Source organism: Agelaius phoeniceus, chromosome 7, assembly GCF_051311805.1.
Source record: "Agelaius phoeniceus isolate bAgePho1 chromosome 7, bAgePho1.hap1, whole genome shotgun sequence".
Classification (NCBI taxonomy): domain Eukaryota; kingdom Metazoa; phylum Chordata; class Aves; order Passeriformes; family Icteridae; genus Agelaius; species Agelaius phoeniceus.
This window is the reverse complement of record NC_135271.1, coordinates 3,480,151-3,500,115: the sequence shown is the minus strand read 5'-3', so window position 1 is coordinate 3,500,115 and position 19,965 is coordinate 3,480,151. Positions and strand designations below refer to the sequence as shown.

The window sequence follows — 19,965 nt, the reverse complement described above, 5'->3', positions numbered from 1 at the left end:
GAGAGCACCTGAGGGAGAGCAGAGCACCTTGCAAGCTGCAGGTCCCTGACAGCCCCACAGGGCTCCTGTCCCATCAACATCTGCTCTGCTCCAGTCTGAAACACGGCCCAGCATGGTGCCGGGACCATCAGAGAGCTGAGGTGTGTGCTGGAATTCAATGGCCTCCCCATCCCGCAGCAGCCCTGCGTTTCCCTCCTGCAGCCTTGGTCTCCAGCCCAGCCATGGAGGCTCTTTGGGCTGTGGAGTGTTGCTGCAGCCCCCAAGGGCAGCTGAGCTCTGCCTTTGGCACAGTCAGGCCTGGCCAGCGCAGTCCATGCTCAGCAATTGCTTGTGTGTGCCTGGCCTTGCTGTCAGCCCCGGCAGCGGCTGCGTGGTCCCTTTGTGGCCCTGTGCTGGCCCAGCCATGGGGGCCCAGCCCCTGTGCAGGCCCAGCCCAGGCCAGGAGCATTGCGGCTGGGAACGGCCCCTGTGCCGTGGTGCCCACAGCAGCCTTGGGGCTCTGTGCCCTATGGCCTCCCTGCTGGGCAGCCTCTGCCAGCTCCTGCAGAGCCCCTGGCACCTGTGGGGCTGCACAGACAGCCCTGCCCCGGGCTCTGCCGGCCTCTGGGCCAGCAGAGAGGCAGCCAGGGCTGGCCATGGCCGGGAACAGGCCCTGAGCCCCGCAGGAGGATGGAGCTGGGCCACAGCCAAACTCAGCCCAGGCCAAAGCTGGGCTCAGCAGCCAGGGCTGCCAACACATGGGCACAGAGGCTGGCGCTGACAAATGTCCTGAGCCCCCTCTCTGCTCTGTCCATGCCACCAAGGGCACAGAGCAGCCTCCTCTCTGGGCCACTTGCCTGTTTGCAATGCCTTGCACAGGCGCTGGCCCTGCCCCACAAGGCCTGGCCTGAGTCCTGCCCCTGCACGCTCAGCCAGGCTGAGATGGACACTGATGGTTTCTGGGCCAGGCTCTCGGAGCCCAGCCCAGCTCCCTGCAAGCTCTGCCAGCTGCCCTGAGCTCTGGGCAGCACCAAGGGCCTCTCTGAGCCCAGCCCAGCCCAGCCGGCTCTGGCCCCACAGCTCTGCTCAGGCCAGGCTGCTCTGGGCACTGGCCCCACGGCCTCAGCCCCTGCCAAGGGCACAGCAGCAGCTGCAGCTGCCGCAGGACTCAGCCCCAGCCATGGGGGAAGGTGCTTGGCCAAGGCCAAAGGAGGCTCCCTGGCTGCCCTGCTCCCCTCGGCCTGAGGTGCTGAGAGCTCTGCAGCCCCTGCTGCCATCCCATCTGCCCAGGGCAGCACCAGAGCCCCGGCCTTGGGGCCCTCAAGAGCTGCTCCTGCTCCAGGCCCAGGGCCCATGCCAAAGCTGGGGCAGCCACAAAGCTGTGCCCATTTCTGTTCATTGCTGCTCTGATGGGGATGGATCCTCAGCCACTTGGAGGTTGCTGATGAGTTTTACTACTCCAGAGGCCTCTTCTTTCTTGAGCTCTTCAGTTCAGGAATTCAGTCAGGAAAGCTCATAAACATTTATGCAAAATTCCAGAACAACAACAGCCACAGGGAATAGTCTATGTTTTTATTAAATTCTGTGAATAATTAGACAGATTTCAGAAGTGTATTCTAAGTGAATACACTGTATTGAAAACAATGCAGAAAGAAGTGTTTTGTCATGTTAAGTTTTTTTTTTCCTGTTTGTAGATTGGTATCAGCAATCTCCTATTGATATTGACCTCTAGCACCTTCTAATCCAGTCTGAACAGATATGAAAATCAAGACACTTAATGGATGACAATCTAGAACACTTTGTCCCTATCCCCTCCCCACCATTTCCCTCATCCAACCACTGGCACTCCAATGGATCAGGAACGGTATGGCCAGCAGCACCAGGGCTGTGATTCTGTGGTTGGGCATTGGAATGGGCTTCCCAGGGAGGTGGCTAAGTCACCATCCATGGAAGTGTTTAAGGAAAGACTGGATGTGGCACTCAGTGCCATGGTCTGGGTGACAAGGTGGTGTTGGGTGCCAGGTTGGACTTGATGCTCTCCAAGGTCATTTCCAGCCTGGTTGATTCTCTGATGATTGTGACACTGCAGGGCCCTGGGGAAGCAAGGGGCCATTGTGACACTGTGGGGCCTGGTGGCACCAAGAGGACCATGGTGACACTGTGTACGACATGGCAGCACAGAGCCATGGGGCCATGGTGACACTGTGGGGCTGGATGGAAGCAAGGAGTCCATGGTGACAGTCTGGGTCCTGGTGGAACCAAGAGGCCACTGTGACCCTGCAGGGCCTTGTGGAACCATGCAGAGCATTGTGACAGAGCAGGACCTGGTGTCATGATGGGGCCATTGTGACACTGCAGGGCCCCGAGGAACCAAGGGGCCAGGGCTGCTCCTTGGGCACTCCTGGGACGAAAGAAAACATGTCTGACACCATGGTGGCCCTTGGGACCAAGAGGCCATTGTGACACTGTGGAACCAAGGAGAGCATTGCTGCACTGCCAGACCTCATGGAACCAAGGATCCATTGTGTCACTGCAGGTCCTTGGTGGACAACAGTGCCATTGTGACACTGCAGGGCCCAAGGATCCAAGGGACTTTGTGACACCAAGGGGTCCCATGGAACCAAAGGAACATTGTGACACTGGGAGGCCTCATGGAATCATGGAGAGCATTGGGACACTCTGGGGCCTCATGGAACCCTGGTGACACCAAGTTGTCTGGGAGTGTTGATCTGCTGGAGGGTAGGAGGGCTCTGCACAGGGCCCTGGACAGGCTGGATCCAGGGACCAAATCCAGCAAGGAGAGGTTTAACAAGTCCCAGTGCCGGGTCCTGCACTTTGGCCACAGCAACCCCTGCTGCACTACAGGCTGGGGACAGAGGGGCTGGAGAGCAGCCAGGCAGAAAGGGACCTGCAGGGACTGATGGACAGCAGGCTGGACATGAGGCAGCAGTGTGCCCAGGTGGGCAAAAAGGCCAATGGCTCCTGGCCTGGATCAGGAATGGTGTGGCCAGCAGGAGCAGGGCAGGGATTCTTCCCCTGTGCTTGGCACTGGTTGGGCAGCACCTCGAGTGCTGTGTCCAGTTCTGGGCCCTCCAATTTAGGAAGGACATGGAGGGGCTGGAGTGTGTCCAGAGAAGGGCAACAAGGCTGGGGAGGGGTCTGGAGCACAAGTCCTGTGAGGAGTGGCTGGGGGAGCTGGGGTTGTTTATCCTGGAGAAGAGGAGGCTCAGGGGACACAAGGCAGTGTCAGGGCACAGGTTGGACTTGATGATCTCCAAGGCCTTTTCCAACATTGCTGATTCTGGGATTCTCTTGAACCGCCCTTGGAGCAGTTACAGGATGAGCCCTGGGCCTCCTCTTCAGAAGCTCCAGCAGCCCAGGTCCCTCAGCTTCTCCTGGCAGCCCCAAAGCCCATCCTGTCAGTCCTGCAGAGCCTCTGCAGCTCCTCCTCATTGCCCAGAACAGGGAGCCCCAGAGCCAGACACAGCAGCCCAGATGTGCCCCCTGGCCTGGGGTGCCTCTGGCAAGGGAGCAGCAGCAGGCACTGCAGGAGCCTGCAGACAATTTCTGCAGCACTTGTAGGATGATCCTGCTGCCCAAGGGACGTTCCCATGGTGCCAAGGCAGGAACTGCAATGGGGAGAGGGGCCAGAGAGGAAAGGGCAAACAGGGATGGGCTGTTTGCAGGGGAGGCAACAGGGCTGGGCTAGAGGAAGAATTCTGTAGCAGGAAGAGTAAAGAAAGCAAAGGAGAAGCCAAGGAAATGCTCGGGGCAGTTTGGGGGTGGCTGCCAGGCAGCCCTGGCTCTGAGCAACAGCGTCTGTAGTGGCACAGGAAACTCCCAGCTGATGGGAACAAACTTTCTGGCTGAGTGCAGAGGCCAGGACAAAGCCGAGTGGTTTCCCTGGTGTCCCCCAGCCCTTGCTGGCCCCAGGGGCTGATGGCATTTGTGCTCCCACAGGTTCATGTCCCCACAGCAACAGCATGGGGGTGCTGGCCCTGCTGTATGCAATGCAAACAGGGGCTGCTGAGGCAGTGCTGCCGTGTCTGTGCCTGCAAGGATGGGGCACCTGTGTGAGCTGGGGGAGAGGCCAGGGCTGCAGAGGGGGGGTGTTGTTGGCAGCTGCATGAGGACGCTCTGGGACGCTGCCCTGGGCTGTGCAGCGCACTGGGCATGGATCAGCCCCTGCTCTGCTGCTCCTTCCCGTCTGCCCCAGGGCCCTTGCAGAGCCCCAGCCAAGCTGTTTGCCCCCAGCCTGCCCACGGCCAGCCTGGGGCTGCTCATGGGGGTTTCTGTGCTGAGCATTGGCCTGGCCGTGTTCTTGAGAGAGCCTGGGCAAGGAGCCTGGAGCCCCCAGGACCTGGCCTGAGGCGTCAGCGCTGCCCCAGCAGTGCCCATGGCCTGTCCCTGCTGCAGCCCCGGCACTGCCACCCCCAGGGCTGTGCCCGGCCCCGAGAGCACTCAGGCCCTGCAGCAACACCAGGGCCACCAGGGCAGCGGGGCAGGGCCACGGCAGCAGCACTGGCAACACCAAGTGCTGCTGCTGCTGCTGCTGGGCACAGCTGCTGGGCCAGCACTGATCTGCCCCAGCTCTGCACACAGACATTGCTGCTGCAGCTCCAGAGAAGGCAACAAAAGGGCATCTCTGCAGAAAACTCTGCTGGGAGATCCTTGAGTTCCTTTAAAGCCACCAAGAGCACCGCCCTGCATTGACACAGTCTGTGGCTACAGGGAAGGTGGAGAGAAACATAATGAGAAATGTTGGAAGCATTGACATTTCTTTGTGGATACGGAAAAAGTAAAACAAAGGAAAAGAACCTCCAAAATGAAACCAAGAAGGAGTATCAAAGATGACTTTTATTACAAGAGATTTGTAGAAATTGGCTAGCAGTTTAATGTTTCTCAAAGAATCCAGTCATCAGTCTCCAAACTGCAGCCTTGAGCTCCTGGTTCCTCAGGCTGTAGATGAGGGGGTTCAGGGCTGGAGGCACCACCGAGTACAGAACTGACAGGGCCAGATCCAGGGATGGGGAGGACATGGAGGGGGGCTTCAGGTGAGCAAAGATAACCGTGCTGATGAACAGGGAGACCACAGCCAGGTGAGGGAGGCAGGTGGAAAAGGCTTTGTGCCGCCCCTGCTCAGAGGGGATCTTCAGCACGACCCTGAAAATCTGCACATAGGAGAAAACAATGAACACAAAACAGCCAAATGATAAATAGGAGCTAACAGCAATGAGCCCCACTTCCGTGAGGTGGGATTTGGCGCAGGAGAGCTTGAGGATCTGTGGGATTTCACAGAAGAACTGGCCCAGGGCATTGCCACGGCACAGGGGCAGGGAAAATGTATTGGCCGTGTGCATGAGAGCAGTGAGAAAGGCACTGGCCCAGGCAGCTGCTGCCATGTGGGCACAAGCTCTGCTGCCCAGGAGGGTCCCGTAGTGCAGGGGTTTGCAGATGGACACGTAGCGGTCGTAGCACATGATAGTCAGGAGAGAAACCTCTGCTCCAATGAAGAACAGAAAGAAAAAGAGCTGAGCAGCACATCCAGTGTAGGAGATGTTGCTGGTGTCCCAGAGGGAATTGTGCATGGCTTTGGGGACAGTGGTGCAGATGGAGCCCAGGTCAGCGAGGGCCAGGTTGAGCAGGAAGAAGAACATGGGCGTGTGCAGGTGGTGGCCGCAGGCTACGGCGCTGATGATGAGGCCGTTGCCCAGGAGGGCAGCCAGGGAGATGCCCAGCAAGAGGCAGAAGTGCAGGAGCTGCAGCTGCCGCGTGTCTGCCAATGCCAGCAGCAGGAAGTGCCTGATGGAGCTGCTGTTGGACATTTTCTGCGGCTGCACATGGGGATCTGTTCATGGAGAAAGAACAGTGACAAGTCAGGAGAGGCTGCATGGAGCCAAACCTGGCCCATTCCCTGCAAATTGTCCTGCTGGGACTCACCCAGCCTTGTTCCTGCTCTGGGAAAACCTTCACCCAGGTCCCTGCCTGAGCTCCAGTTGTGCTGGCTGAGTGTGCCAGGAACAGCCAGGCCTGTGCATGAGGACACCCAGGAGGGCAGCTCAGAGCCTGGCAGGGCACAGCAAGGAGATCCCTGGCTGTGCCCATGATGGGATCTCAGGGAGGGGGCTCAGCTCATTCCCCTTTCCCATGGACTGCTTTGCCCACAGCCCCACAGGTGCCAGGGAAGCTTGGACACCCCATTCCCATGGACAGCCCTGCCTGGCAGGAATGCCAAGGGCAGTGCCTGACTCAGCTGCTGCAGATGCCAGAGCCTCCCTGAGAGCAGCAGATAACAGTGCCAATGTCAGGGCAGGGCAGAAGCAAGAGCAGATGTTGTGGTGCTGTGCCTGAGAGGGCAGGGCAGAGACAGCCGGGCACTCAGGACAGTGTTCCCGTGCCCAGCTGTGCCCGGCACCTCCCACACACCAACAGTGCCCTCCTGCCCCAGCCCTGCTCTCTTCAGCCCCCTCTGCTTCCCTGAGCATCTCCCTGGGCCTGGACATTCCCTCCTGAGAGGAGCCTTGTCCCTGGCAGCACTCACAGAGCCCATCCCAGCCTGTGTGCCCTGGCTGGGGCCCTACAGAAACCTGCCTGCAGGGTCCTGGCTGGGGCAGGCTCTGTGTGCAGCTGGGCAAGGGCAGCTCAGGAGAGCCCTGCTGGGCCCTGCAAAGGGGTGCTGGGATTACAATTTCTGTTCTGCTTCTCTCATCCCCTTGTTTTTTATAATCAAAAGAGAAAAAAATTCCCTTGCAACCGTGTTAGAACAGTAAAGTAAAAACCAGACATTAATTGGAAGCTTCCAGGTGTCCCAGTGGGATGGGGCACACCCGGGGCCTGATTTCAACAATTTATTAAGGTTGATTAATTAGGATATTGAACAGGAACATCCAATAGGAGATTCACTTACCCCGGTTACACACCCCTGGCTCAACCCATTGGAGTAGGTCCAAGGGCTTCTCTGCCTTCACTTTTTGTTATGACTGCTCACATTCTGGTCAAAAAACAAAATGTTCTTCTTGTAGGCCCTCTTCCTGATAATAAGACTATACAGGATACTATATGTATTGTATACTGTATGTATTTCAGGAATGCATTCAGACAATCAGCTTATCTTTCTAAAATCAAAGAAAAAGGTTAGGGAAAATAATAAAGTTAATAAAGGATTATAGTTACAGATGTATATAATAGTAATAGAGTTCATTAAGAGTTTAATAGACTTAAAAAAAGGAATATAGATTTATAACTATGTAATAGTAATTTGTAGAGCTACAAATATATGAAAATTGTACAAAATAAAAAAAATCTTTTTGTCATCACCCCAAAGTTCCCATCCTTCTTCAAGCAGGAAATTGAAAACACTCTCAGGAAAGCTCCTGATCTTTCCAGCAATCCCGGGCTTACCTTCCTTTGTGCCCTCCGGAGGTGCCCTCCGGAGCTGTGCCCAGGCTGGTCTGGAGCTGGGAGCAGCCCTGCCCCACCCAGCCCCTCTCAGCAGCAGCCCCTGCCCTGCTCAGGGCGGCTCCTTCCCCCCAGAGCTTCTCCCCAGCGCTGGGAGCATCTGCCAGGGCTGGCTGAGAGCTGTCCCTGGCAGGCAGCAGAGTCCCTGCCCCAGCACAGCGCCCTGGGCTGCAGGACCCTGCTCTGCAGGACAGCCCTGGGCACCCCTGGCTGCTCTGCACAAGAGACAAGCAGAGAATGTACTCACAGGCTCTGCAGGCATTGGCATGTTCCAGCTGCAGGAGATGGCTCCAGGAGCTGCAGCTGCATTGTCCTGCAGCCAGAGGTTCCTGTGCCAAGGGCTGGCAGTGATTGTGCCCCAGGCACTTCTCAGCCCCTTCCCAGCCCTGACTGATTGAAGCTCTCTGTGCCTCTGGGCTGTGCCCGGGCTGGCTGCAGGCAGTGCCCCAGCCCTGCTGGGCTGGCAGAAGAGCTGCTCATCCAGAGAAATGTGCTTTTGAAGCTCTTCTTGGTGAGCAGGAGCTGCCTCTGTGCCAGGAGCCCAGCCCAGCTCAGCAGCACAGACACAGCACAAGGACTTTAATGAGCCTCTGGGCCTTTGTGCTCAGGCCCTGAACATCAGTCCCTGAGAGGAAGCTGAAGAAACCTCTGCAGAACTCCAAGGCAGAATCCATCTCCAAAGTTTCTTGGACTTTTAATGGGTCCCAGTGAGGGACACAGCTGAGCAAGTGTCCCCAGGCCCCAGGCAGAGCAGAGAACTGCAGGCAGTGATGACAGGTGGGGACAAAGAGAAGCCAAGTCTTGGTGCCCTGGGGCACAGCAGGGTCTGTGCCACCAAGGGCTGGGAGGAGACACCTTGTCCTGAGGCCCTGGGGCCTCCTGGCCCAGCCCCAGCCAGGCTGGGCACTGTCAGCCCCTTGTGCTGCCCTCAGCATCCCCCCCTAGCCCACATCCCAGTGGCCTCAAGGATCTGCTGCAAGGAGTCCCTGGGGAGCCTTGCTCAGCAATGGCCCTGGGGGCTCCTTCATGCTCCCTGCAGGGACTGCAGGTTTTTCAAAGGACTTTGGGTTTGGCTTTTGCCTTGGAGTCTCTGAGAGGTTTGTGCAATCATGGGCTCCAATTATCTGCTGTAATTAGTCCCTGGAGAGGCTTTGTCAGTAACAACACTCAGTGGGCTCATTAATACTTCAAGGTACTTCAGTTATTTGAAGGTACTTGGTGTTTCCCTTTTGACACAGACTCTGTGAGAGGTTTGTGCAATCATTTCCCAATTATCTGCTTTAACGAGTCCCTTGAGAGCTTTGTACTGACACTCAGTGCTGCTCAGTAATGCTTTGAAATACTCAATTTTTTTAAGGTAGTTTGGATTTTCTTTTCCACTCTGAATCTTTGAGAGATTTTTTGTGCCATCCTGGCCTCCAGTCTGTTCTCCAAGAAGCCCATGAGGAGCGTGTGTTGGGGATGGTCCTCAGAGGGACCCATTCATGCTTTGTGACACTTTGGGTTTTTCAACTGACTTTGACTCTTGGAAAGGTTTGTGCAATCTCCTCTCAGGCCCTGAGGTTCAAGGGCTCAGCTCCAAATGCACCACAGGGCTCATTAGGATCAAGCAAGTCCTGACAAACCATGGCTCTGCCTTGATTTCCTTCCGCTTGAGTGCAGTTCATCAGAAATATTTGTGTAGTGGTTTTGTTTCACCAATTTGAAATTTCTTGGAGAATGCTGCAGTTATTGTGGTGTGTTCAGTGTTGGCTGATTACCAGTGCACTCATTAGAATATAATTACTCATTTCCTGCTGTGAGATAGGATCAGGAGAAAGGCAAAACAGGCTCAAAACTTTAAAAGGATATAAAGAAAATTTTATTAATTGCAACTAAAAGAAAGAGTAATAAGAACAAAACTTTCAAAGCACTTCTCCTCTCCCTTTTCTTTCTTACTAACCATATAAAGAGACAAAACCTAGAATTTTCAGTCAGTTTACCACCTCTAGAACAGTCTTTCTTCAGTTGGCTTAGGGAGAGGAGGCTCTCTTTCATGCTATGGAGACTTCTCCATAAGAAAACAGTTCTCTCGTGGCTCTCACTTGCCATGAATAGCAGCTGCCCGGAAACTCTGCAATTGTGATGTTCCTCCCAGTTTTTCACAGCTCTTTTACAGTTGTGTTTATCGGCCATGTCACCTTATGGGGTATTAGTTTAAAGATGAGCTGTTTAAGAGCAAATGTTCTCCTTATCTATTTCTGAAACAATCTTCATCTCTGAGAACAGAAATCTTCTTCTCTCCCGAGGGCACAGAGTCTCATCACTCTTTTCTTTTTCTGCATTCAAACTTCTCATGGGATCACAGCTACTTCAACATTTGCTTACTTTAGCATGGAGGCCTTTGCTGAACAAGTCACCTCCCCATACTTTTCAATGCCTTATAGGGAAAAAGAGAGTCTGATGTATCAATTCCATCCTTCCCCATAGCTTTACAAGAGGATTTCAGCCCCAAGATCAAGGCATCCCCTCATCCTTTCCATCTGGAACCCAACTTCCTCTTCACTGACCTCGGTGTCTTCATGTTGCTCCTCTGTGTGCCTGCACTTTGTCCTTTTCTCTCACTGGAAGGAGGATGGAAGCACTGAAAGAGTTCATATCTCACCCGGGGCCTGCAGATGGTTCCGTGCCCCCGGCCGGGCTCGGTGCTTGCGGCCGGAGCTGTTTTACGATGGAGGTTTCTGCAGCGGCTGCGCTGGGGCTGTGTCAGGATGGGCCGCGCTGGGGCAGGGCCAGGATCTCAGCAGCCAGGCCAGAGCACAGCAGCAGCACGGCCGGGGCCGATGGCTTCTCCTGCCCCTGCCCGGGGCTTGCGGCTGAAGCCCAAGGGTGGCAGAATCTTGGCTGAGCCGGCCCGGCCCAGCCCGGGGCTGCTCCTGGGCCCGGCGGATCCTGGCTGGGCCCGGGCTGGCGGCGGGGCAGGGCTCAGCAGGGCCCAGATGTTCCCAACTGCAGCCATGGCCCGGCCTGGCCTCGGCCCCGCGGCCTCCCCTGCCCTGCCCGGCAGCCGATGGGGCCTGGCAGGGTCCCTGGGATGGGGCCCGGCCCCACGGCAGGAGCCGCCCGGCCCGGCCTGGCTGAGACGGGGCCGGGTCAGCCTTGTTACCTCTGTGCCAGCCAGAAGGGAAAGAGACCCTCCCAGGCTTTCTCATCTTTAACATGTGTCTTCACAGAGGCGTGTACAGTTCCCTTAGTGGTTTAAGAGATTGTCAATTCTCAAAGATAATTACTGATTGTTTTTTTTGTCAGACACAGATGAAACTGCTAGCAGCTTCTCTTAGAACATCACTTCCATGATGCAAAACCAACACAACAGTGCAGAGCACAGAGCTCCTTTGTCCATATGTAGTGCTCACGTGCCCGAGGTTTCAAAACACCTCCCTGGGAGATCTCTGGGCCCTCCCCAAGGTGTTTTCAAATGAAAACATTCAGCTCAGTGTCTAAGAAAATCACCAGAGGACACGGCCCGCCTGACCTTTCAGTCGTGGCTACTTTTGTCTGGGATCAGTCCTTGGACATACAGAATTGAGAGGCTAAATTCTAATTTTGGCCATGGTCCCTGGACATGAAAGCCGGTTCTTTTCCATAGGAAGGAAGGAACAGAGCCCCAGTGTTTCAGGGGCAGATGAGAGGTGGCCACCAGAGGAAAAGGCCAGCCAGAGCAAGCAGGAATTTGTTCTGAGTGATATCCTTGCATATAGGAATTGTTTTAGGGAGAGTTCCAATTTTGGCAATGGGCATCTGAAAAGGGGGACGGTTCTTTTCCATAGCAAGAAAAGCACGGAGCCCCAGTGTTCCAGGAGCTGATGAGAGGCAGCCCTTGACATCACAACATCAGCCAGACCTGTCAGGGGACCCCTGGGAGGCCAAACCAGCCAGACCTGTTCCATGTTCCCTGGGTTCCATGGGGCCCCACATTGTCCCAATGGTCCCTTGCTTCCCTGAGCCCCTGAGGTGCCATAATGCCCCCTTGGTGATGCCAGGCCCTGAAGGGTCACAATGGTCTCCATGGTTCCATCAGGCCCCACAGAGCCATAATGGTGTCTGGGTTCCATGAAGCCCAGCTGTGTCACCATGGCCCCTTGGTTCCATGGGCTCCAGTGGTGCCACAATGATCCCCTTGGTTCCATGAGGTCCCACAGTGTCCCAGGGATCTCCATGGAAGGAGAGAACCCAGCCCCAGTGTTGCAGTGGCAGGCACCAGAGGCCAAGGCCAGCCAGACTTGATGGTACTGGCAGATTGTGCCTGGGAGCAACCCTTGGATATACAGAATTTTGGAGGTGGAATCCCAATTTCAGACATGGACACCTGGAGGAAAAGTATGGTTGTTTTCCATTGGAAAGAAACCACAGAACACTGATTCAAGAGTGACATTTGGGGATCTATGGGGACCATTGAGGATCCTTTCTGCACCTCGTGACCCAACAGGAGCTTCTCTAATAAACTTTGCCTGAAGCTCCCACTGTGCCCATGAGAGGAACCCCTGTGAGTGTCTGGGACATTCCAGTTCTTTGGTAGCCTGGGGACTCCTGGGATGTCACCATGGAATGGCTGTGACAGCCTCTGACCACAGGGCTCTTTACCATCCCAGAAAGCCCTGGGAGGTCTCCATGGAGCCCCTGTCTCTGTGTGTGACATTCCAGCTCTGGAACAGCCTGGAGACTCTTGGAATGTCCCCAGTGGAACCCCTCTGATGGCCTGTGACAAATCTGATCCTTAGCAGGCAACCATTACCAGGCTCCCTGTTTATATGGGCAGTTTCCATGGCAACCATCCCCAGCCTCCTGTTGCTATGGTCAGTTTCCATGGCAACCATCACCAGGATCCTGTTGCTATGGTCAGTTTCCATGGCAGCCATCACCAGCCCCCTGTTGCTATGGTCAGTCCCTTGGCAGCTCCATGGAGACCCCATGCCAGGGGTGGTTGCCATGGACACCAGCTCAGGCCTGCAGCCAGAGCCCGTTGCCATGGCAACCATTGGCAGCCCCATCCCCAGGCTCATGGGGTCCCGGAAGCACAGAATTGGCTGAGCTGGGAGGGACCCATCAGGATCCTCCAGTCCAACTGCTGGCCCTGCACAGGACACCCCAACAATGCCAGCCTGGGCCTGGCAGCGCTGGCCAAACGCTGCTGCAGCTCAGAGAGCCCTGGAGCTGGGAGCCTTCCCTGGGGAGCCTGGCCAGGGCCCCAGCAGCCTCTGGGCAAAAACCTTTTCCTGACATCCAACCTGAGCCTGCCCCGACTCAGCTGCAGCCGCTCCCTCCACTCCTGTCCCTGGGCACCAGAGGGAAGAGGTTCCCACAGCCCCAGCCAGGGACCCGCTCCCAAGGCTGCTGCCATGGCCACTAGGGCTGGCACCAGCTGGGATGCTCGGTTTCCACGGGCCGGGCTTCAGGAAAGGGATTCCCCAATTTCCTGCTCCCGCTAAAACCGCGCTGCCCTCGCTGCCCTCCCACCTCCCATGGAAAGCACAAAAGGCAAAGATCCCGGGCTGGGATAAGAACAATGTATTGGGAACAACAACGAGATAAGGAACAAACAGGAATAAAAAAAATATTGTCAACAGAAAGTACAAGTAAAATTATTTGCAGGGAAAAACACAACATAAACAACTGTCTCTGCCTGGCCACGTATTTCATCCTGTCTGGAAAGGACACCCTTCTCCTCTGGGAGAGAGAGAGAGAGAGAGAGAGTCACTTTGCTGCCCCTGGCAATGTTCTGAGGTGGGAGTGAATGTAATGACAGGGCCATGGCAAGACACTCACGTTCTTCCATCCCACATCATGTCATTGGCAGGGGCAGGAAAAGGTACAGGTGTCTTCCCAGCATGGATCACGGGGAACATGGATCACCAGGGCTCTTCCCAATGTGGCTTCTCCCACGGGGAAAGAAGCTGGAGTGGTGCGTGAAGCTGTTCCTGCAATCGAGGCATTTGCAGGCCTTTCCTTACTGGTGGCTCCGTTGGTGTTTTGTCAAATGAGAGGTCTGGGTGAAGCTCTTCCCACACTGGGGACACTCGTAGGGCCTCTCCCCAGTGTGGATACGCTGGTGCCTGATGAGGTGGGATTTCTGCTTGAAGCCTTTCTCACAGTCAGGGCAGTGGAAGGGCCTCTCCTCTGAGTGAATTCACTCATGCAGTTGGAGACTGGAGCTGGTCTGAAACCTCTTCTGACACTGGGGACACTCGTAGGGCCTCTCCCCAGTGTGGATGCGTTGGTGGATGATGAGGGCAGAGCTGCAGCTGAAGCCCTTCCCACACTCCCGACACTCGTAGGGCCATTCCCCAGTGTGGATCATCTGGTGGCGGATCAGGGTGCTGCTCTGCCTGAAGCTCTTCCCACACTCCAAGCACTTGTGGGGCTTCTCCCCATTGGGAAGCTGCCCATGGACCACCAGCTCTGAGCTCTGGCTGAAGCTCTGTCCACCTTCCTGGCTCAGGGTGGGTCTTTCCTCCTCAGAGCACCCTGGGCTGGGTTTGCAGCCCCTCCTCCTGTGTAATCTCTGGGGCTTTTCCTCCACACTGGAATTCGGCACCGTGGAGCCACTCAAAATGGCCTCTTCCAAAAGGTTCTGCTGTGGGGATTTGTCCTCCCTGGTCTCCATCCTCAGCTCCTTGTCTGGGGGAGGAAGGACAAGGAGAGGATGGGATTTGCCTCCGTGCCAGAGGGAAGGGGAAGGAGATCCCCCCAGTGCATCCCCAGCAGGACGGGGTTGGCAGCAGGGTTGTCCTGCAGCCGAGGCCGTGCTGGGCTGGGAGATGGAGCAGGAGAGAGGGGGAAAGGGGCACTGACTTCCTCCTCACCTGCCTTGGTGTCCCAGGGCTCCTTCCTATTTCTCGCAGACTCCTCCTCTTTTGAGTCAAGGTTTGGGAATGGGAAATCCTGTTTTGGGAACCAAACAAAGGGTGCACACATTGTCTTTTTACAGGATTTAAAGGAAACCTGGGGGAGAGTCTAAGCCAGAATTAGAATTTAACAAGAAAATGAAGTAGAAGGCAATGATACAGAAACACTGCCTTAAACTGACAGAGTCAGGATATAACCTGACACCCTGTTGCTGGTCCGGGTGGTGGTAGCAGTCCCATTAAATGGTGGCTGCAGTCCTGTTGCAGTGATGAGCATGATTCTGTCCAAGCAGTGATCCTGTAGAAGGGTCTGGTCTTCCTCTGAAGGTCCAGGGGTGGTTCTGGAGCTCTTGTCCTCTGGGAATCCAGTAGGCAAGCTGCTCCTGGTGTTGCAAGGCTCAGCTTATATCCAGGTAGGAATGCTTGGTTCCTCCCCCTGGGCGGAGCATCCCACAATGGGATGATGGAATTTTATCACTCCTGCAGTGACACTCAATGGCCCATTCACAGAAGATCTCTCCCCTGGAGGGCGTTATCAGGGCTGAGTCATGGAAGAGATCAAGAACACTGCCTCACCTGTTTATAGCAGTTGAAGATGGGGATTGAAAACATGCATTTGGTTCCATCTTACACTGCAGCCTGAAACAGTGGGGGAATCCCTGCTCAGGGGGTGAACACCACCCCCCTTACCCAAACTGGCTCAGGTGTAAAACCCCTACCCCGGGAAGGCCACACACACAGGGGACAATGTCACACTTGCCCTGCTCCAGGGCAAATGGCATCTCTCTAATATTTTCTTAACCAGATTGCAAAATTACTTTGGCACAGTGAGTTCAGGGCACTGTTCTTTGACCCCAGTTGCCTTTGACAACAGCATGGTTCCTTCCTCTGAGGAGGTTGTGGGTCTCTCTGGAGGATCTCTTGGAAACTGACGCAGCTTCGTCTGAGTGACCTATGGGAGAACTGATGAGGAAAATGGCTGTTGTGGGACTGCAGTGTAAAGAAAATACTTTGTTGTCCCTCCTTGAAAAGTTTGTTAAAATCACTGGAGGAAATGGAGCAAATGATACCAGCAAGACTGACAAGGTTCATTCACACATGGTGAGGAACGCAAGGCTGCTAAAAGTCCCACAAGAAGCCCAGCTCAAGTAGCTAAATTCCCAAATAACTACTGGATTCCCAGGCTTGGGTTTTTTCCAAATGTGAGAATCATTATTCTCTTCATCCCTGTCACCTTTGTGACAGCTACACAGAGCTTTCACTTCCTTTTAATAATATCTGTATTGGGACAAATTTGCACTTTTCTTTAATTGTAACCTGCCAGCAGCTGAGCTGGAGCTGTGCAGGAACCAAGGAAACTTGGAATTGCCCCAGAATTGCTTCTATTGTCAGCCGGTGCTGCAGCGGCTGTGGGGCAGAGGGGTGGGAAAGGGGGGTCCGGGGTGGCAGTGGAGGAAATGCTGGGCCCGGGGGCTGAGCACAGGGCTGAGCACGCAGAGATGGTTTTGTTCTTGCTGAGCTCGCACTGAGCCAAGGCCTGTCCTGCCCCTCATTCGGCCACGCTGGGGAGGGGCTGAGGGTGTGGGGGAGGTTGGGAGGGGACACAGCCAGGACAGGAGACCCCAGCTGACCCCAGGGACACCCCAGACCATAGGACATCATGATCAGTGCATGAAGTGTGGGGAACAAGGAGGAAGGGGGCACATTTGCAGTGAGGGTTTTGTCACCCCAGGTAACACTTAGGCAGGATTGGGCCCTGTTTCGCCAGTGGGCAGGGCCTGCACCAAAGACACAGACACCAACTTAACTTAAGGAACAGTGTAATTTAGATAATGCAAATTTGCAAAAAATTACAAAAATATTAGGTAGGCAAAGTAAATAATCATTAGTAAACAATTCCGAAAGAGAAGATGTTGAAATGAGTATCACACAACTGTCCATTTCTGGCTGCAGGCTCTGGAGATTCTATCTCTGCCTTCAATCAGGGTTGCATTCCCTAAAGAATCCTGGTACCAAATCCTGCTTTCCAAGGCTGGAACAGTGTCTCAGGTTTAGCTGGGTGTGTATTCAATTACCCACTGTTAAAGCTGGGGCAATTATCATCTGTTAATTGAGCAGTTTACTTTATCTCTTCCAGATGAATCCTCCCTCCAGGGAGATATCTTCTGTTAATGGGCCATTGAGTGTCACTGATAAAAATTCCATCATCCCATTGTGAGAAGCTCTGCCCAGAGGGAGGAGCCAAGCATTCCTACCTGGATATAATCTGAGAATGTGAACAACAGAGTCAGCCTTCTCCCACAAGATTCGCAGAAGAGCAGCTTTCAGCTCCACTGGATCCCAGAGGAAGACCAGGCCAATCGATGCCACAACTGGACCTTCAGAGGAAAACTCCACCCTTCTACAGGATCACTGCTCCAACAGAACCACACCTGTCCCTGCAGGAGCACTGCAGCCACCATTTAACAGGAGTGCTACCAACACTCTGACCCACAGGGTGTCAGGTCGTATTCTTACTCCGTAAGTAGTTTTTAGTACTACTGCATTTGTATTTTTAATTTTCCTTCTGAAGAACTGTTATTCCTATTCCCATAGACTTTGCTTGACAGCCCCTTGTTTTGAAAATTATAATTCCAAGTGAAGGGAATAACATTTTCCATTTCAAGGGAGTCTCCTGCCTTCCCTAGCAGACACCTGTCTTTTCAAACTGACACAATGCCCTAGGACACCAAGGCAGGTGAGGAGGAAGTCAGTGCCCCTTTCCCCCTCTCTCCTGCTCCATCTCCCAGCCCAGCACGGCCTCGGCTGCAGGACAACCCTGCTGCCAACCCCGTCCTGCTGGGGATGCACTGGGGGGATCTCCTTCCCCTTCCCTCTGGCACGGAGGCAAATCCCATCCTCTCCTTGTCCTTCCTCCCCCAGACAAGGAGCTGAGGATGGAGACCAGGGAGGACAAATCCCCACAGCAGAACCTTTTGGAAGAGGCCATTTTGAGTGGCTCCACGGTGCCGAATTCCAGTGTGGAGGAAAAGCCCCAGAGATTACACAGGAGGAGGGGCTGCAAACCCAGCCCAGGGTGCTCTGAGGAGGAAAGACCCACCCTGAGCCAGGAAGGTGGACAGAGCTTCAGCCAGAGCTCAGAGCTGGTGGTCCATGGGCAGCTTCCCAATGGGGAGAAGCCCCACAAGTGCTTGGAGTGTGGGAAGAGCTTCAGGCAGAGCAGCACCCTGATCCGCCACCAGATGATCCACACTGGGGAATGGCCCTACGAGTGTGGGGAGTGTGGGAAGGGCTTCAGCTGCAGCTCTGCCCTCATCATCCACCAACGCATCCACACTGGGGAGAGACCCTACGAGTGTCCCCAGTGTCAGAAGAGGTTTCCAACCAGCTCCAATCACCTCTGCCACCAGCACATTCACTCAGAGGAGAGGCCCTTCCTCTGCCCTGAGTGCGGGATGGGCTTCAAGCGCAACTCCCACCTCATCATCCACTGGTGCATCCACACTGGGGAGAGGCCCTACGAGTGCCCCACTTCGTGGGAAGAGCTTCTCCATGAGCTTGGACTTGACCAGAAACCAATGGAGTCGCCAGTAAGGGAAGTTCTGCGAGTGCCCCAGCTGCAGGAAGAGCTTCATGCACCACTCCAGCTTCATTCTCCATTGGAGGTCCCATGCTGGGAAGAGCCCTGGTGATCCATTTTCCCTGTGATCCATGCTGGGAAGACACCTGTCAATTTCCTGTCCCTCCCAATAACCTGCTGTGGCATTGAAAAACATGAGGGTCTGGCCATGGCCCTGTCATTACATTCACTCTCACCTCAGGTCATTGCTAGGGGCAGGAAAGTGAATCTCTCTCTCTCTCTCTCTCTCCCCCTCCCTGAGGAGAAGGGTGTCCTTTGCAGGCAGGGGAAATTGTGGCCAGGAAGACCCAGTGAATTGCGTTTTAGTTTTCCCTGTAAACAGTTTTATTCATCCCTTCTGTTATCAATATTGTTTCTGCTCCTGTTTGTTTCCTTATCTCAATGCTGTTCCCAATAAATTGTTCCTATCCCAACCCGGGATCATTGCCTTTTGTGCTTTCCATGGGAGGTGGGAGGGCAGCGAGGGCAGCGCGGTTTTAGCGGGAGCAGGAAATTGGGGAATCCCTTTCCTGAAGCCCGGCCCGTGGAAAGCGAGCATCCCAGCTGGTGCCAGCCCTGGTGGCCATGGCAGCAGCCTTGGGAGCGGGTCCCTGGCTGGGGCTGTGGGAACCTCTTCCCTCTGGTGCCCAGGGACAGGAGTGGAGGGAGCGGCTGCAGCTGAGTCGGGGCAGGCTCAGGTTGGATGTCAGGAAAAGGTTTTTGCCCAGAGGCTGCTGGGGCCCTGGCCAGGCTCCCCAGGGAAGGCTCCCAGCTCCAGGGCTCTCTGAGCTGCAGCAGTGTTTGGCCAGTGCTGCCAGGCCCAGGCTGGCATTGTTGGGGTGTCCTGTGCAGGGCCAGCAGTTGGACTGGAGGATCCTGATGGGTCCCTCCCAGCTCAGCCAATTCTGTGCTTCCGGGACCCCATGAGCCTGGGGATGGGGCTGCCAATGGTTGCCATGGCAACGGGCTCTGGCTGCAGGCCTGAGCTGGTGTCCATGGCAACCACCCCGTCATGGGGTCTCCATGGAGCTGCCAAGGGACTGCGCATAGCAACAGGGGGGGGTCTGGTGATGGTTGCCATGGAAACTGAGCATAGCAACAGGGGGGTCTGGTGATGGTTGTCATGGAAACTGAGCATAGCAACAGGGTCATGGTGATGGTTGCCATGGAAACACAGTGTAACAACAGGGTCCTGGTGATGGTTGCCTGCTAAGGATCAAATTTGTCACAGGCCCTCAGAGGGGTTCCATGGGGACTTTCCAAGAGTCTCCAGGCTGTTCCAGAGCTGGAATGTCACACGCAGAGACAGGGGCTCCATGGAGCCCTCCCAGGGCTTTCTGGGGATGGTAAAGAGCCCTGTGGTCAGAGGCAGTCACAGCCATTCCACGGTGACATCCCAGGGCACCTTGGGCTGCAAAGGCACCCATCTGTCACAGGCATTCATGGGGGCTCCACGGTGACATCCCAGGAGTCCCCAGGCTGCCAAAGGGCCGGGATGTCCCAGACACTCACAGGGGTTCCTGCCATGGGCACAGTGGGAGCTTCAGGCAAAAGCTTTGTTTCTTTATTGGAGAAACTCCTTCTGAGTCATGAGATGGAAAAATTACCCCCAACAGACACCATGGATCCTCAAACCCCTGCAGTGCCCCTAGACTTCAAAAATTCCTTCTAAGAGAGGAGACTGGGAGCAGCTGGATCCAATCCCAGCCCCAGAATTTGTCAAAGGTTTATGTGTAAAAGATTGGACAGGTGGATAAAACTTTAACCCAATTTCTCCCACAGGATTAATGATGGAATACCAGATAAATTTATATAAATAGAGCTCTGATTGATTCTGATCATGATCAGATAGAAAGATCTTAACCAGAGTTATTTACTCCACAGTACAGGAGCTATAACAATTATTACAACATAGTGCTCTAGGAAGCAATATTGAAGTCAAGAGGGCCTTGCTGGAGTTGTTGGAGCCCATTGCAGGTAGAGCCTCCTCCTCCAGCAGGAACTGCCTTTCCTGTGCCATCAGCA

The 19,965-nt window shown here is 54.9% G+C and overlaps 1 protein-coding gene across 1 annotated transcript; it reads right to left on the bottom strand.

Annotated features, from left to right (window-relative positions):
- Positions 1–4,871: 4,871 nt before the first annotated feature.
- Positions 4,872–17,974, bottom strand: LOC129133324 (olfactory receptor 14J1-like). Its single transcript, XM_077181389.1, has 2 exons — positions 17,854–17,974; positions 4,872–5,827 (listed from the first exon to the last, which is right to left on the bottom strand). Exons 1-2 carry the CDS (start codon positions 17,972–17,974, stop codon positions 4,872–4,874), a joined length of 1,077 nt encoding a protein of 358 aa, XP_077037504.1.
- Positions 17,975–19,965: the final 1,991 nt, after the last annotated feature.

What these genes read in the sequence shown, in the direction of transcription:
- LOC129133324 (XM_077181389.1), bottom strand. Translation starts at nt 17,974, where the DNA reads ATGAAGCTGGAGTGGTGCATGAAGCTCTTCCTGCAGCTGGGGCACTCG. An exon ending in GGAGAAGCTCTTCCCACGAA is followed by an intron (nt 5,828 to 17,853) that starts GTGGGGCACTCG and finishes CTCCATGAACAG; the next exon opens with ATCCCCATGTGCAGCCGCAG.